We start from the raw sequence: 16,685 nt of genomic DNA, 5'->3' as shown, positions 1-16,685 counted from the left end.
GTATTTTTTGATCAGTTCTAAATACATATGAACTAGAAGGATTTATAAAAAAAGGTAACGGCAAGCACTTTTATTCAAGATGTATATAAGACATCACTTCTTCACAATCAGAAATACTTTACGTGCTTTTCTTTGGCCAAATTCATCAACAACAACAGAAAAATCAAGCAACTTTGCACAGGAGTTGGAGTAGCCCCCCCTCAAAATCATAGGCCTATGCCAAGTGGCCCCACTGCCCCCCCCCCGCCCTGCCCTGCTGAGAAGCAGTGGGCAAGTAGCCAGGGACTTCTACTGCTCCTCCTCCTCATTGGGCCAGGGTGAGAGGCCGGTGAACAAGCAGGTTGCAATGATGTAGAAGGGGAGCAAGCTCAGGGAGCTCTTATCAATGGGCCCCCGCTGGGTTGTGGACCCTCGGTAAGTGCCCAACCATGCCTACCCTTGACCCACTTTCAAGGCTGACAGGCTCTGTATGCATACTTACTTAGGAATGAATCCCTTTGAACATAGTAGGGCTTTTCTGAACAAGCATGGATGGGATTATACTCTGAAAGAGGGGAACTTTGCCACATCAGATTTTTTTTTTTTTTTTTAAAAAAAGTCCTAAAAAAAAATCATGCTTCTCTGGATTTGCTTCTCAGCAGCCACAAAAATATTTGCTATTTTCTCTTTTCAACTTTCCATATTTTCTCTGACCTGATGGTGCTGTAAAGCTGGCACAATAACCCGCAAAGCATGAGAGTAATACATATGCTTCTTTTTTAAAAATAATAATAATAAATAAATAAAATTAACGTATTAGAGGCCAGATCTAGCCCTAAATTAAGGCAACTCTTTAAACAAATTGATTTAATGTGACTGAAGGCTTGCCAATGTGTATTCTGTAAAACAGAAATGTATCACAATACCACAAGTCTATTTGTTGCACGATAAAAGTCCACAACATTGGAAAAATTCTAAAAGTCAACATCAGGCTTCCCCAAACTGGTGCCCTCCAGATATTTTGGACTACAGTTCTCAGAATTTTTGACCATGCCTGTGCTGGCAGGGACTGATGGGAGCTGATGTCCAAAATATCTGGAGGGCAGCAGGTTGGGAAAGGCTGATCTATAGCATAAAGTAAAAATGACACAAGGGCACAATCCTATCCATGTTTAGTCAGGAAAAGGGTCCTACAACTCCCAGCTGTCTAAAAGTGCATAGAATTGCATCCTAAAAATGTTAACTCCCATGTAAAAAGTTGTTAGTGCTCTCAATTGCATAAATGCTCCTAGCTTCTCTTTGAAGGGAGATTTTTACAGAGGCTGAACCAGGGAGCTGTCCAACATGAAATGAATTTGCAAATCTAAGCTCTCTTCATGTGTTCACCTAGGATATACAGACTACATGCATCCCATGATTCTGCGAATCACTGTGCACATTTGCAGAAATCAGGGCAGCATTCTGAGAATCCAAGGGCCAAACTAGGAAAAAGGCAGGACATGTGACTGGGGCATTTTTTATTTTAAACTGAAATACGACCAAGGGCCTGCAAATTCGAATGGAGCAGGGGAGGGAAATGAGATAACTTTTCCCTTTACTTTTTTAAGATGCAGATCTAAGGTTTGGGAGCTTTACTTCATTCAATAAATTGTTTTTGTTTGCTTGTTTGAATATATATATTGATTAAAAGTTTCATTCATAAAAACAAAGAGGACCATAAGTTCATATCCAGTAGATAGATCCTTAACTCTTTTCCCATTGATATTTTTTTAAAAATTAAATCTCACACAGACACACACAGACACAGCTCATTTCCCACCTAAAAATGAGAGGGCATGAGGTCCCCATATCTTTTTGATCAAGGAAAGAAAAGCATTGGACGGGGTGGGTAAGGGGGGAATTATAGGAGAAAATGTTAAGTGTGCTCTTTCCCCATCTTATCTTGCTTGCTTTTTAAACAAAGCAAGTTTCTAGTCCTTAAGGACTACGTGGGCAGTTCCTGAAGGGCATTTGCAGCTTCGTAGGCGTACCTGGGGCCTGTATCTCTGCACAGCCACAAGCACAATGCCATCCTGCTTCTGGTGAGCATGTGAATTAGGTGCAAGGTTTGCTTTCTGGGAAATGCTCCATTGATTGGCGGCTTATGCAATATGTACAGTGGATCTCAAAATACTGTACTGACCTCTGGCCTAGATTCCCTTAGATGATCTTTGGAACAGGGGATGGGGCTTTGGGAAGCCAGAGAAGGTTGAGGGCACTCTTGCACAAGCTCAACATAACTTGGGGACACCAAAGGTGGTTTATTTGCGGTTTGGGGTTCCACTGTGCTCCCTTTAAGCCAGGGAAATGTGTTTACTCTGTGGCTGTGAACATACAACCTGGGGGGTTGCTTCCAGGGTGATACCTAGTCAATGAGTGCATTCCTCTGATTCTAAAATGATTTTGTTTTAATTTCCTAGCCCTCGTTGTTGCAAGGATTACTTTAAAGGGACAAGGGATAGGTACTGAGCTCTTGTTTGCCAGGACAGTTTGTCCTTTAACCTAGAACCTCATCCTTGTAGTTCCACTTTTGTGGATGCAGATTACTGATGTACAAAGGGGCCAGATGTTTCCAGAACTGCTATTTCCCCTCCTTATCCCCCATCCCTGCAGGCAGGAAAGTGACCTAGCTCTCCCAGTCAATCAAGAGTACAGGTTGAGAGCCAATCAGGTCCCCGAAAATGTATCCGAAAGGTAACCTGAAGAGTGAGGTTCTATCATTTTCTAAGGCCTCCTAGGACAGCAGAAGGTTTAGGCCTCTGTGGGGTTGACTTGTCTGCTTTCTGTTGGGCTCCACATGGCCCCTGGTCTCCACGAGCTTGTTGTTTTATGGAACAACCAGATGCCCAGTCAGTGGAATGGATATGAAGGTTCCCTTAGAACAGGGCTGCCACAATTCATGGCCTGCAGGTCACATGCATGCAACCACAGAGCCATGAAAGACCCTGACCACTTTTCCTGCAGCCCAGCAACTAGTGGCAGAGAAACAGTGATCTCCCTGGAGATCATGGTGGGCGGGGGGAGTTGGATAGGTTTAGAGTAAGGAGCATTTGGAAATACCATTTTACATGCGATTTTTAAGCCACCACAGGGCAGGTTTGTGGTTCAGTGATCATTTCGTGGGCCTTAGATACCTATCTGACCAGTGGAATGACTCAAGTGCACAGATAGGTTGTGGCCATGCTTCTAACAAGCTATATCAACACAGAGAGGGGACCCATCCATGCATGCACACACACACACACACACACACACACACACACACACACCCCGCACGCCCTGCAGTTCCTTCCCTAGCTAAGGGTTTACATACCAGCCACTCTCAAAGTCAGGCTACTGAGCCTGATGGGCAACAGATTTGTCCCAGTACAATAGTTCTTCCCTGCACTGCATGGCTAGTGTCTGTCTCCAGGCAGGCACAGGCACCATGGGACACCTGCCTCAGCAACAGGCCAGGGTCAATTGCTAACTGTTTACATTCCTGGCCTATTCTGGGAGCTGAGTTGCCAGCAGTCTGAGTGTGCTGTGAACTTCGGCCCTGGCCCTGCCATTGCATCACATTGCACCAGTGCTTTTTCCCAGACAGCCATGTTTACACATTGCCTCAATCCTCCAGCCAAAACCAACTCTCCCATTGTGCTCCTCTCAGCAGCGAGTTTGAGCCTCCACCCTACAGCCCTAGACGTCAGCAGAATTGCTCTCTGCCAGGGCTAGGTGCGGAACCTCTCTCCAGGTGGTGGACTCGACACCTCTGGTCTTGGGTTCAAATCCTTACACTGCAAAAGCAGCGAGAATGTACTGTGGAATTGGTCTCCTGATCAAGGAGGGAAAGTACCTCGCCTGATGCTTCATGGGCTGGTTCAAGGTGTTACTGATATTGACTGTGATCAATAGAATACAGTGATGAGTAAAGCTATGCCTAAGTGCATCTAAACTTTGCATTAAAACAAAAGACTGCACCACAGAAAGTTAAATTCTGGACTCCATGTACCAGATCAATCAATCAATCAAATTTATTACGGCTAACAGCCAGCATGCATGTACCAGATCGAGAAAGAGAGAAAGAACATGTGTGAGAGCGGCCTAATCTACACCAAGCAGGATATAATATATTATATAATATAAGTGGTACATAAAAGGCAGGAGCCACACTACTGCTTTACAGCGGTATCGAAGTGCCCTGACAACTGTTGGGGCCCATTGACACATACCATGTACCACTTCCATAGTGCTATATCCTGCTTGGTGTGGATCCTGCCTTTTATATCCCGCTTTCATACTGCAATATCCTGCTTGGTGTAGATTAGGCCAGAGAGAAGGAGAGAGAAGGAAAGCATCTCAAGATGCTGGAAAAGCGGCTCGTTCCCTCTCTGTGGATTTGTGGGGGAGGCTTTCCAGTTTGGCTACTCATTGTGCTCCATGTATGCCATGTAAATAGAGCACATCAGCATGTATGTACTTATTTTGCAAATTTCTGCTAGTCATGGGGCAAATTTAAGTCACGGAAGCAGCCGTGGGAATCTTCCCCTTTCTGAAGTTTCATCAGGCATTTCTCATCAGAAGGCATTGTGCAGAAATTCCATCGTTTTTCCCCTAACGGCTTTTCTGTGGAAGGAGAAAGGGAAGAAGCAGCAGTAGGAAAACACCAGAGGGGTGCAAATGGAAGATGACAATGTCTGGACACACGCACACACCCTGTAGAATTCCCTGAGCGAGGCAGGGTGCTGGCGGAGATAAAAGCAGAATGTATCTTCAGAGCCGTAATGCCAGGATGGTGTTCCTGCTCCTGTGGTTTCAATGGAAGAAGCTGAGATTCTCAGAATGGTGACTTCCACACCCAAGATGAAATTCTGGGTTTTTGTGATGTGATCGTGGAATGGCCCCATTCCAAGCACAGAGGTACGTAGGGTTCTTTGCAGTGCGGCTAATACAAGGCATGGCCCACTATGCTTCCTGGTGTCAACATGCCCACAGATACGGCCAAGACACTCCCTGCTGGCAAAGTGAATGCTCTCTCATGGCACATGAATATGTAGTGCTGCTGGAAACGTCCTACCCAACAGATTTTGTGTCTGGCTGTTATAGGACTAGATTGGCTATACTAGGTTGGAACTGTTCAAAAGCAGAGAATGGATGGATTCCGCTTGTACACTGACTATGGCAGTGAATTCTCAGCAGCTGGGGAAACCCAAACAATTTTTAGCTCTTGGAGATCAAAGCGAGTGAACGTCTTCCATAGCCCTTTGCAGTACCGGTCTTATGAATGGTTTAAGGCTTGTCCAGGTTGCACTTCACCGCCACCTCTTTAAAACTATCGGAAAGGCAAGTTGAACCAGGAATAGAGAGTTCTGATCCAGATATTTAGTCAACCATTTACAAGGCTAAATTAAGATTTGGGAAATCCACACAGAAAGTTAACAGATTTTTTTAAAAAACAAAAAAACCATAGTGTGAAACCCATAAAAACGTAAGAGCCCTACTGGATCTGATTAAGGGTCCACGTATTCTGTTCACACAATGACCAACTAGTTGCCTGTAGGAAACCCACGAGTTGCACATGAATGCAATAGCAGCCTCCCACTTATGCTCCTCAGCAACTGGTGTACAGAGACATCCTCCCTCCGATATGGGAGGTGGCATATATAGCTATTCTACTAGTAGCCCAGCTGCAACACAATCCCCGTCCCATTAAATTCTGCAGCAACAACACACACAACCCCCTCTTTTGCAGTCACGACGCCAGCAACATGTCTTCACAGCCAGCAACATGTCTGAGAGAATGCCTACCTCTCGTTTTGCATCCAGGGTTCTGGAATACCTGCATCGTCTCTCTCACTGGAGTCCCATATTGAGGGTGTCTTCACCACAACAAGAGAGAAAACCCATTATCTTGAGCTTCCTAGGCTGGGACGATCAACTCCGGCCACACTCTGTGTGGTTTAAAAGTGATTATTTTTTATTAATCAGTGAATTCATAAATGTAATAAAATAATAAATTCATACATTTAATAAATATTTAATGCAAATTAATAAAACACTATTTTAATTGATATCAATATTAACATTTGACAGGTATAAGGCATTTGCATGACTTTCCCTCGTCAGAATTTATGGGATGTTGAAGAGCTTTATTTCGGGTGGGTTGTGCCAGTGGATTTTTAGGTTTTAAGCATGTGTGATTGCAGGGGAGTGGGGAGTGTGTGTTTGTGTGTAGGGGGGAGTTTGTGTGTCCATGTTGTGTGTGTGGGGGGGGGGAATAAGAATCCAGATTCTATGGCAAAGTAATACAAAGGCTGCAGCCAGGGTTATGTAAAAGCAGCCAGTTCGCATAGGCTCCATATTGTACCCTATATATTCTAGCTGCGGAATTTAGCAACAGGAGAATGTGGTTACTGAAACCGAAGTCAAAGTTCTGCCCCTGTCACAGCAGTGGGAGCCTGCCGCTGAGGTGAGGGACCTTGTCCCCCGAACAAAGCTTAGCTGATGTCTCAAGGTGACGGGCGGAACACTGAGCACTGCCGAGACGTGGCACCTGCTCAACGTCACGGCACTGAAAGGGAAACCAGTCCATGCTTACAGACATCCTTCCTTGGCTAATCATCACCAGAGGATTTATCAGCAGCAGATAAGGACTTTGCAGCTTCTGAAAGATGGGGGAGCCAAGGAGGGCTCATTTCCGATGGCTTTGCAGCGGCTGGGGGCATTTTTCTGCTTGCCAGCGGACTGCACTGGATGGGTGTGGCTAGAGCAGCCTTCACTGGCCTGGTGCCCTCCAGATGTGTTGACTAGAATTCCCATCATCCCCAGACAGCTGATGGGAGTTGTAATCCAACACATCTGGGGGGCACCAGGTTGTGGAAGGCTGGGCTTGAGGTTCTCTCCATGCCTTGGGACAAAGAGCCCAAGAACAGTCCCTCCAAGAGTTAGCCTTAAAGAGAGAAGACCTAGGTGCTGAGTCTTTGCCCTCAAGTGCAGCTCCAAACTGGCATTTCAAGCCAAATCGTAATTCTGACTGTAAACCAAAGGCCAAGCTAGACACGCGTGTTTTAAAAATATATGCAAAGAGCGGTTCTGGGGTGGGGGAAGTCAGGGGCAGAGAGTAGAGACTAGTCATTATCTGGATCACAAAAGACAGGGATGGGGGAATCCAGTTTAACTTTTTTCCTTCCCAGTTGTGTTCCTGAAAAATATTGCTCCTTTGAAGCTGCTATTTAGGGATGGGAGGATCAGTGGAGCTTAAGCTAATCCAGGTTTTCCGAATTCCACTTTGAGACTCGGACCGCCTCATTCCCATTCCCGATTGTGAGCTTTTGGATACTGTGGTTGTTCAAATGGAAAAGTGCAGTTGGGTACGCTTGTCTTTTTCTGAGTGCACACCCAGACACGTCCTTCCCCACCCCCACCATTGACTAAGGGCACAATCTTATGAAAAAAGACAGAAAAGAGTCCTGGCTGGCTAAGGAATGCTGGCAGTTGTAGAACTTTTTTCTTTCTGAACATGCATAGGATTGTGCCTGAAGGGTGAAAATGTGCATGTCTCCCAAACGCACATTTTTAAAGTGCACGTTTTTCTACAGTACACTTTTTCAAACCAGCCCCAACAGCTCAGGAATGTGGAAGCTTTGCCTGCAAAAGGTGCTCCCGTTTGCGAACGAATTTGCGAATGTGCAAATTTTTAACACAAACGAATCGAAATTAAATTTCAGTACGCCCTGAGTCCTATTTGCATTGGGAGGACATACCATCCCACCACCCCACATTGGCTATTTTCATTTTTTTAAAAATATGCACATTAAATGCAAAGACACCTTTAATATTCCATCTAGCTTGGTCCTAAGTGGTGTTCTTCCGTACACCGCTTCTTCAGGTGTATGCATAACTTGTATGAGACGGGTGTTACATGTATTAAAGGTACATTCGTAGCATATACACCAGTTGGTGAGCAGAGGTTGGCAGCAGTTCCTTGTCAAGCGTACACTCAGGTGTAAGCAATGCATGATGTTTATTTCCACTTTTTTTAAAAAAGAAAAAAGAGTGGAAAAATCTGGCCATTTTTATTCTGATGAAAAAGCAGCTGTGGCCCCCAGTCCAGAAAGCGCTCCTGATCTGGACTAGGACCCCCTAGCAACTCCCAAGCAAAACACACACACCCAGAGAGAGAGCTCATTTGCCCCCACAGGTCCTGTGTACACCAAACAGAATGCTCCCAATGATATGTACCATAGCGGAAACTTTTGAAAAAATGGCCTCACATGTTTCTGTGACTCCTTGGCCTGCTGTCGTTGCCACTCTCTGAACCCGCAAACCAGAAAGGAGAGGAGGTCTCCAATGCAGGTCGATAGCAGTAGCTTTTATTGTATGCTCTACGGGTTTCAGAGTAAAAAGACTTATAGTCTTTTAAGTTTCCAAAGTATTTAAGGTTTTCAGACTGTTGTCTTTTGTAACTTTTAAGCTTTTTTTAATTAAACCCAAAATGCATAGATCATGCAAAAAAGATTATGCAGGGTGACCATATGGAAAGGAGGACAGGGCTCCTGTATCTTTAACAGTTGTATAGAAAAGGGAATTTCAGTAGAGCTAAAGTGACCAGATACAAAAGAGGGCAGGGGTCCTGCAGCTTTAACTGTTGTGATGAAGAGGGAATTTCACTAGGTGTTGCATGCCTACAAAGGTCACCTGCTGAAATTCTCTTTTCTATGCAACAGGAGCCCTGTCCTCCTTTCCAAATGGTCACTCTACTCTGGGGCAGTGGACACTTCCCCCTCCCCACCCCCTGCAATGCTCACCCTTTTTTGCATCATGGCTAATAGTGGTGCTCCCTCTCCCTGGACACCTGTTCCCACCACAGGGAGCCTGTAATCCCCTCTGGCTAATCCCCAGCTCCCTCCTCAGCTGGAGGAAACCTCCCTTGGGGCATGGCAGGCAAGCCCAGCCAATCAGGCAGGCACAAAGGGCAGGGCCACGGCTGGCTGCCGGAGTGACAAATGCCGAGGACGCAGGCTGGGTGACACTCGGGAAGAGCCAGTCCATGAGCAGAGGTCTCACCTCGTGGCACAAACAGCTGGTCCTGGCCCCAAGGAGCAGGGAGGCAAAAAGAGGCCCTGGGCCCAAGGCAGATTGCTTCCCTTCAGGCTAAGATGCAAGCTGCCTGCACACTGCAGAGGCACAGATTGTGAGCTGCAGGCACTGCGACAACACATTAGGCCAAGAGACCTTCCAGCTTGCCTGTTGCTTCCCACAGCCCCTGGTTCCTTCATGGCTCCTACTCTCTACAGCCTGCAGGGCAACTGGACTCCCCTGGCCACCCTGGCCTTGCTATGGGCCTCTTTGGCCTGGGTGGAGGGAAGGCCCGGGTGTCCGTCCTGTACGACGCCCCCTGTGGAGCCCAACGCCGAGAAAGCCTTCCTGGTCGAGGTGGCGAAGCAGCAGATCCTGCAGAAACTCAACCTGAGCGAGCGGCCCAACATCACCCACCCCGTGCCACGTGCGGCCATGGCCAACGCCCTGCGGCGCCTGCACATGGGCAAAGCCCAGCTGGATGGGACGGGGCACGTCTCTGGCTGGGAGAACCCCAACCCTGACGAGCAAGGCTACGAGATCATTAGCTTTGCAGAGACAGGTAAGTCCTCCCCGTAACTCTTCCAGGGGGTTGAATGCTCTGGCACAGGAAATATAAAGGTATAATCCTATGCATCTATAGACCGGGGGGGGGGCGGGAACCCTGCGCCTCCCAGCATGGCAAGCTGGGAGTTCTGAGACTTTTTTTCTGTCTAACATACCTACATACATAGGATTCTGCCCTAAGTCATTTAAAGTGCAATGCTGTGCATGTTTAGACAGAAAGAAGCCCTACAGCCCCCAGCATTAGACTTGCATCATTGCTACATACAAAGCCATGTTTGGGGGAAGCAGCTAGCGGTTAGGGTGACCATATGGAAAGGAGGACAGGACTCCTGTATCTTTAACAGTTGCATTGAAAAGGGAATTTCAGCAGGTGTCATTTGTCTGCATGCAGCACCTGGTGAAATTCCCTCTTCATTACAACAGCTAAAGCTGTAGGAGCCCTGCCCTCTTGACCAGATACAAAAGAGGGCAGGGCTCCTGCAGCTTTAACTCTTGTGATGAAGAGGGTATTTTACCAGGTGGTGCATGCATACAAATGACATCTGCTGAAATCCCCTATTCAATACAACTGTTAAAGATACAGGAGCCCTGTCCTCCTTTCCATACGGTCACCCTAGCTAGTGGTTATTCCTTGTGTTGCAATTTCTTCTCTGTGGGAGTTCTTGGCTAAATCTGATTACGGACTGAAAAATATCAGTTGGAAAGGAAGTGTAACCTGTTTAGAATAGAGGAGACAAATTGCTATATTTCTCATCAAATCCAGCCTCCTGTAACATATCTCAGGCTGCAGACAGATTTTCTTTTTTCTTTTTTGGATACGGATATGGTAGAGCAGACAAGGCGACCATATGAAAAGGAGGACAGGGCTCCTGTATCTTTAACAGTTGTACAGAAAAGGAAATTTCAGCAGGTGTTATTTGTATATGTGGGGAACTTGGTGAAATTTCCTCTTCATCACAATAGTTAAAGCTGCAGGTGCCCTGCCCTCTTTTAAATCTGGTCACTCTAGTACAGCTCCTGCAGCTTTAACTGCTGTGATGAAGAAGGAATTTCACCAGGTTCTCCATATATACAAATGATACCTGCTGAAATTCCCTTTCCTATGCAACTATTAAAGATACAGGAGCCCTGTCCTCCTTTTCATATGGTCACCCTAAGAGCAGAGGCATTGTTGCCTCTGGTGTGCATCCGTGTGCCACTACTGTCTCTTTTCGCAGGTTTTGCAATACTTATGGTGTACAACCTGCAAAACCTGTTTGACCAGACATGACCGTGGGACAAAAGAGATGTTTTTGTACAACATTATGCTACCTTCAACTCTCTTAAGAATGACTACCTGTTTCCAACTGAAGCCCTGCTTTGTTCTGTAGGGTGAGCATATGAAAAGGAGGACAGGGCTCCTGTATCTTTAACAGTTGTACTGAAAAGGGAATTTCTGCAGGTGTCATTTGTATATATGGAGAACCTGGAGAAATTCCCTCTTCATCACAACAGTTAAAGCTGCAGGTGCCATGCTCTCTTTTAAAATGGTCACTCTAGTATAGCTCCTGCAGCTTTAACTGTTGTGATGAAGAGGGAATTTCACCAGGTTCTCCATATGTACAAATGACACCTGCTGAAATTCCCTTTTCTATGCAACTGTTAAAGATACAGGAGCCCTGTTCTCCTTTTCATATGGTCACCCTATTGTTCTGTCTTCCCTGCTTAATATGTAAGATAGGAACAGTTAGTATACAGGATGAAGCCAACGGAATGCCTTTGGATCACTGCCTTTTTATACACAGACGTTCTATGCCTTTAACACTTGCAGGGCAGGCAAAAAATTATAGCTGAAGCTTTCTGGGAGGTGCTAGGAAAGCTTCAGCTGGTGATTTCTGCCTGTCGTTCACTATTCATTGAAATTAGGGGTGAGCAGCTATAGGAATATCCAACACCATTGTGTGGCTTTCTTGCTTGATACCTATTTTATTAATTCCATCTCCTTAACTTCATCCCTTCTGTACACTCAGCTGCCAATTCATCACAATGGGGCTTGCAATGGTGGATTGGGCTCCTAATCCCTTCTTGCTCCTAGCAAGCAGGGAGGGACTGGCCTGTTATGGTGGTCCTACTGAGAGGCACTCAGATCTCCTGTCAGAATTCTGGGAGGTGTATTGATTTATATACAATTGTTTGTTTTTTTACTATGGTGTGACCTTTGAAGCCACTGCATGGTGGCCATGCACGTGGAATCCATGTGGAACATAGTGTTGTGAATGGGCTGGAGAAAGTCTGCTTGGACCCCACACATTGGGCAAGGTGAAACTATGAGAGCCAGTGTGGTGTAGTGGCTAAAGTGTTGGACTGGGAGTTGGGAGATCCGGGTTCTAGTGCCCACTGGGCCATGGGAACCCACTGGGTGACTTTGGGCCAGTCACAGACTCTCAGCCCAACCCACCTCACAGGGTTGTTGTGAGGATAAAGTGGAGAGGAGGGGGATTATGTACACCACCTTGGGTTCCTTAGAGGAAAAAAGGCAGGATATACATGCAATAAATCATCATCATCATCAAGATTCTTGACACATTGGCTATGTTTAAACACATTCCAAGGAGATACAGATGAGGTGTCCAGGTGTCCTCCTTTGCAAAGGATAGTCCTCTATTTTGAAGAGCAGTCAGGGAACAGTCCTCTATTTGCAGGCATCCTCCATTCGAAAGACTATCCAATCCAAGTCTGGTTTAAATATAAAGGACTATGAAAAGGGAGAGCTAGGAGAAGTAGCCCACCAACAGTTAGTAGTGCCTGGACAGCAGGTTGAATAGGCACACAGGTCACCTGCTCACAGTTTCCCCCACTACACTGAGATGTCATACATTTGTAATTTAAATCATAATAGTTATTTCTAAATTTGCAGCTAGACATTAGCATATGCAAATATTACGCAAATCGGTGTCCCCTCTTGCCGTTTTTTTAGTGATGCATTTGCTCTTTGGCAATGTACAGCTGGCCATGTATGGATGAGACCCACCAAAGATGTATGGATGGATGGTGGAAAGGGTTGTGTGAGGGAGCGAGATGAAAGTGGCTTTTGATATAGAGTCAGGGGGCTGAGAGAAGGACAGATGGGGAAAACCAACGTGATGCAATGGATAGGCTTTAATTTCAATATTCTCCCTCACCTCTTAATTATTTTGTACATCACTTGTGTAGGATTGTAAACCTATTTCAGCAGAGCCTGCCATCCCACTTATTTTGTACATGGTCCAGTTTTTTAGGCACAAAAAAAAAATTTTACAATAACTTATAATGATGATAGTTATTATTTGGCTCATACATGGGAGCCCAGAAGCTCAGGTTAGAAGCTCGCTGGGCACCATTGGGAAAACCATGCTGTCTCAGCCTAATCAACTTCACTAGGTTGTTCTGGGGCATGATACAAATTGCTGGAAGAGCTGTAGCTCATTGATAAAGCAGCTGCTTTGCATGCAGAAGGTCCCAGGTTCGATCCCTGGCCTCTCCAGGAAGGACTGAGAAAGAATCCTGCCTGAAACCCTGGAGAGCCATTGCTGCCAGTCAGTGTAGGTGATACTGGCCTAGATAGACCAAGGGTCTGACTCAGTTCAAGGCAGCTTCCCTATGTCTTAAATGTAGCAAATAAATATGGAGTGAGAGCAAGGCAAGACATGGATATCTTGTTGATGCTGATGGAAGGAGCCGGGCTCAGGCTCATAATGAGCACCGCAGAGACTGATGTCACTTTGACTGTTCTTCTCTTCCAGCAGACCCTTCTGGACTACTCCAGTTCCAGCTCACCCATATCAAAGGCCAAGACATGCACATCCTCCAAGCCCAGCTGTGGCTGCACCTGAAAGCCCACCGAAACGTCACCCTTCAGATCTACCGGGCAGGGCATCGGCAGGCTGCCCTGGCAGAGCAGCAGATGGGGAGCCAGGGGAGTGGCTGGCAGAGCTTCTCCCTCATGCCGGCGATGCAGAGCGTCTTTGAGCAGGAGGAGAAGACCCTGCACCTGGAGCTGCAGTGTGTCGGCTGCCGAGCTGGTGCCGCGTCTTTGGTGACAGCCGCCAGCAGCTCCCACCAGCCCTTTCTGGTGGTTAAGGCCAAGAGCCGAGAGACTGGCCATCGAGTGGCGAAGCGCAGCTTGAGCTGTGACCAGAACACAAAAGTTTGCTGCCGGCAAGACTATTACGTAGACTTCCGGGACATTGGCTGGAACGACTGGATCTTTCAGCCAGAGGGTTATCAGATAAACTACTGCATGGGCGAGTGCCCCATGCACCTGGCTGGTGCACCTGGGATCGCTGCTTCCTTCCACACTACCGTCTTCAACTTGGTCAAAGCCAACAACATCCAGACAGGGGCTCGCTCGTGCTGTGTCCCCACGCAGCGACGGGCCCTTTCTCTGCTCTACTTCGACCCGAACAGCAGCCTCATCAAGACGGACATTCCCGACATGGTCGTTGAAGCTTGCGGTTGCAGCTAAGCACAGGATTGACACTGCAAGGAACATTGATAGGGACAGAGAAGGGGACATGGAACAAATTCCCCTCTGTGCCCATTCGGACATCCGTGATGCTCCATTCCAAGTTGGGGTGGGGCAGGAGGATGGCATGGACGCTTTTCAGAGAGCAACAGTGGTTCCTGCAGAAGAAAGGCAGGGGCAGTGGGACATCACCCATCCTGCCTCCCCCCTCCGCAAAATGTACACATTCACGGTAAAGCAAAGAGAGGGTGCTAGGTAGGGCTGCCAACAGGATCCTTTGGACCACAGACACTATTTGTATTGATAGACCCTATGAGCTCTGTCCCCACCCCCACGTAGATCTGTAGCTCAGTGGCAGAGCAGCTGCTTTGCATGCAGAAGGTCCCCGGTTCAATCCCCAGCATCTCCAGGTAAGGCTGGAGAACCTCCTGCCTGAAACCCTGGAGAGTCATTGCTGCCAGTCAATATCAGCAATCCTGGGCTAGATGGGTCTGGCTCAGGGTAAGGCAGCTTTCTAGGTTCCTATCCACTTCTACCTCTTCCCCAACCCCTATCCGTAGCCTTGGGGTTAGGCCAAATGACAAGTGGGGGAAAGGTCAGCAAAACATGCTCCCCGTGAATGTCCACCAACACAGAACATGTACTTCCCTTCTGCTTTTGATGCACTCAGAATCCCAGTGCTGAGTTGGAGAGGGAGACGCAAGAGAGTTACTCTCAGAAACCCCTTCAGAGCTGACTAGTTGGGAATAAGGGGGCAGAGTTTGGGGTCCTCAGCCTGAAAGGCAAATTTCACTGGGGCAGATCGCTAAAGTTCTCGCTGTTGCTACTTTCGTTTTCACAGCCTTCCTTGCAGTCTGTGTCTCCAGGTGGACCAGGCAGTGTTTACTTGAGGAAATCCTGCACTGGGCATACAGGAAAAAGGGGAAGACCGAGGAGACGTACCTGCACGTCCAGTTGGTGACACTGACACCAAAGGAGACCTTGATACCATTGTGCCTTTTGTATTTGTGTGGGGTGTGTGTGTGTTGCACTTACATTAATGTATCTATCTATATTATTTTATTTTTGGAATGACATCAATAATAAAAAAAAGGAATTAAAAAAAACAATGCCTGGGTGTGCTTTGAGAAACATTGTTCATTTGCAAAATTATCCAGGTATGATTTTAAACAGGATAAAAAGTGAACTCTAAAGCAGACACACGACTTCCACAAGAATCTGCTCTTAGGATTCTACCAGTCTCTTTCAGCCCAGCTCTTTTTACTTCCCCTGCTTGACTCTAACTACCCCTCTCCTGCTGGGCCTTCCAACTTTCTGGGATACCAACCTCAGCACCAACCCATTTTCCCGCTAAAGCATTCCCCCACTCGCCGCACTTTCATCACATGGGGCACTTCTACACAAGGCTTTTAGTGCATGCTCATGATTGATCACTCACAGAAGATTTCAGGTACTTTACATGATGTCCTCAACCTCCAGAGTGTCTCCCATGCTTTTTGAGTTTTATCTCCCCTTTGAAAATATCAGAGATGAGCCAATAACAAATGTTAATATGAGATATCAGCAGTGCGTAATGATGGCATTGCGCTATAATTCAGCTATTAGATTGTGCTGTATAATAAAACTAAATACAACATTGCCAAGAAAAGAAGTTTTCACTTCATATCACGTGTCTGCTGTGTAAAGGAGCCCATCATAATCCCTCAAAGAAACTAGAAGCAGAAAGCCCCAGATTTCAGCCTGGTGTGGTGAAGCCCTGGAAAGAATGGTCGGCTAGGGGGTGCAGGGCAAACCTAGGTAGAGAGATAATACTGAGGACATTTGCACACAATTCCCATTACAGTTTTCCATCAGTCATTCATCTGATGCTTTAGTGCATAAAAGAAAGGCAGAGTGCAAGATCCTGCCAGAATTGTAGAGATGAGAGATTTTTAAAAGAATTGGAAGTGACTGGAGAGGCTTTCTTTCACACAAGAGTCTGAAAAATCTGCTTGCCCTAGACCAAGTGTATCTAACCTCAAGTCCATGGGCCAAATCTGGCTTGCCAGGGGTCCCGATCTGGCCCTCTGGGATTCCCCAGATGGTCCCACCCCTTCCCCTGGCCACACCCCTTTCCCTGGCCACCTATCATTTGGTGATTTCCTGGCTTTGGTGCAGTATCTTTCCCATTTTTAAAGCCTCAAATGCCTCTAATGATTAATTAATGGCAGTAAGAGCTTCAAGCTAAAAATATGGTGGCATTTTTGTATTTTGGCCCCACCCCCTTTGTCTTTGGCCCCACCCACTACTGGAATGCACCCCCTGAGAGTGAAAAGGAATTTCAGCAGGTGTCATTTGTATATATGGAGAACCTGGTGAAATTTCCTCTTCTTCACAACAGTTAAAGCTGCAGGTGACCTGCTCTCTTTTAAATCTGGGCCGGATCTACACTACTGCTTTAAAGCGCTTTATAACAGTTTTATAGCGCTTTAAAGCAGTTAAAGCGCTTTATAACTGTTATAAAGCGCTTTAAAGCAGTAGTGTAGATCCGGCCCAAGTCACAACTTTAACTGTTGTGATG

The 16,685-nt window shown here is 46.6% G+C and overlaps 1 protein-coding gene across 2 annotated transcripts; it reads left to right on the top strand.

Moving 5' to 3' along the window:
* Positions 1-9,051: 9,051 nt before the first annotated feature.
* LOC134396529 (inhibin beta E chain-like) lies at positions 9,052-15,093 on the top strand. Of its 2 annotated transcripts, XR_010025280.1 has the most exons (3): positions 9,052-9,637; positions 13,404-14,357; positions 14,967-15,093. XR_010025280.1 is itself a non-coding variant. In XM_063123042.1 (2 exons), exons 1-2 carry the CDS (start codon positions 9,274-9,276, stop codon positions 14,123-14,125), a joined length of 1,086 nt encoding a protein of 361 aa, XP_062979112.1. In that variant the 5' UTR covers positions 9,052-9,273; the 3' UTR covers positions 14,126-15,093. The 2 variants fall into 2 exon arrangements, 1 of the variants encoding a protein (XP_062979112.1); XM_063123042.1 differs by having other exon boundaries at positions 13,404-15,093.
* The last annotated feature ends 1,592 nt before the right edge of the window (positions 15,094-16,685 follow it).

The sequence above is a fragment of the Elgaria multicarinata genome, chromosome 3 (genome assembly GCF_023053635.1).
Source record: "Elgaria multicarinata webbii isolate HBS135686 ecotype San Diego chromosome 3, rElgMul1.1.pri, whole genome shotgun sequence".
Lineage (NCBI taxonomy): Eukaryota > Metazoa > Chordata > Lepidosauria > Squamata > Anguidae > Elgaria > Elgaria multicarinata.
Note: the sequence above shows the minus strand (reverse complement) of the source record. Positions and strands in the feature narration are given on the sequence as shown.

Bases quoted from the DNA above. Each gene is read 5' to 3' on its own strand.
- LOC134396529 (XM_063123042.1), top strand. From the start codon at position 9,274: ATGGCTCCTACTCTCTACAGCCTGCAGGGCAACTGGACTCCCCTGGCC. The intron at 9,638-13,403 runs GTAAGTCCTCCC...CTTCTCTTCCAG, and splicing joins CATTAGCTTTGCAGAGACAG to CAGACCCTTCTGGACTACTC.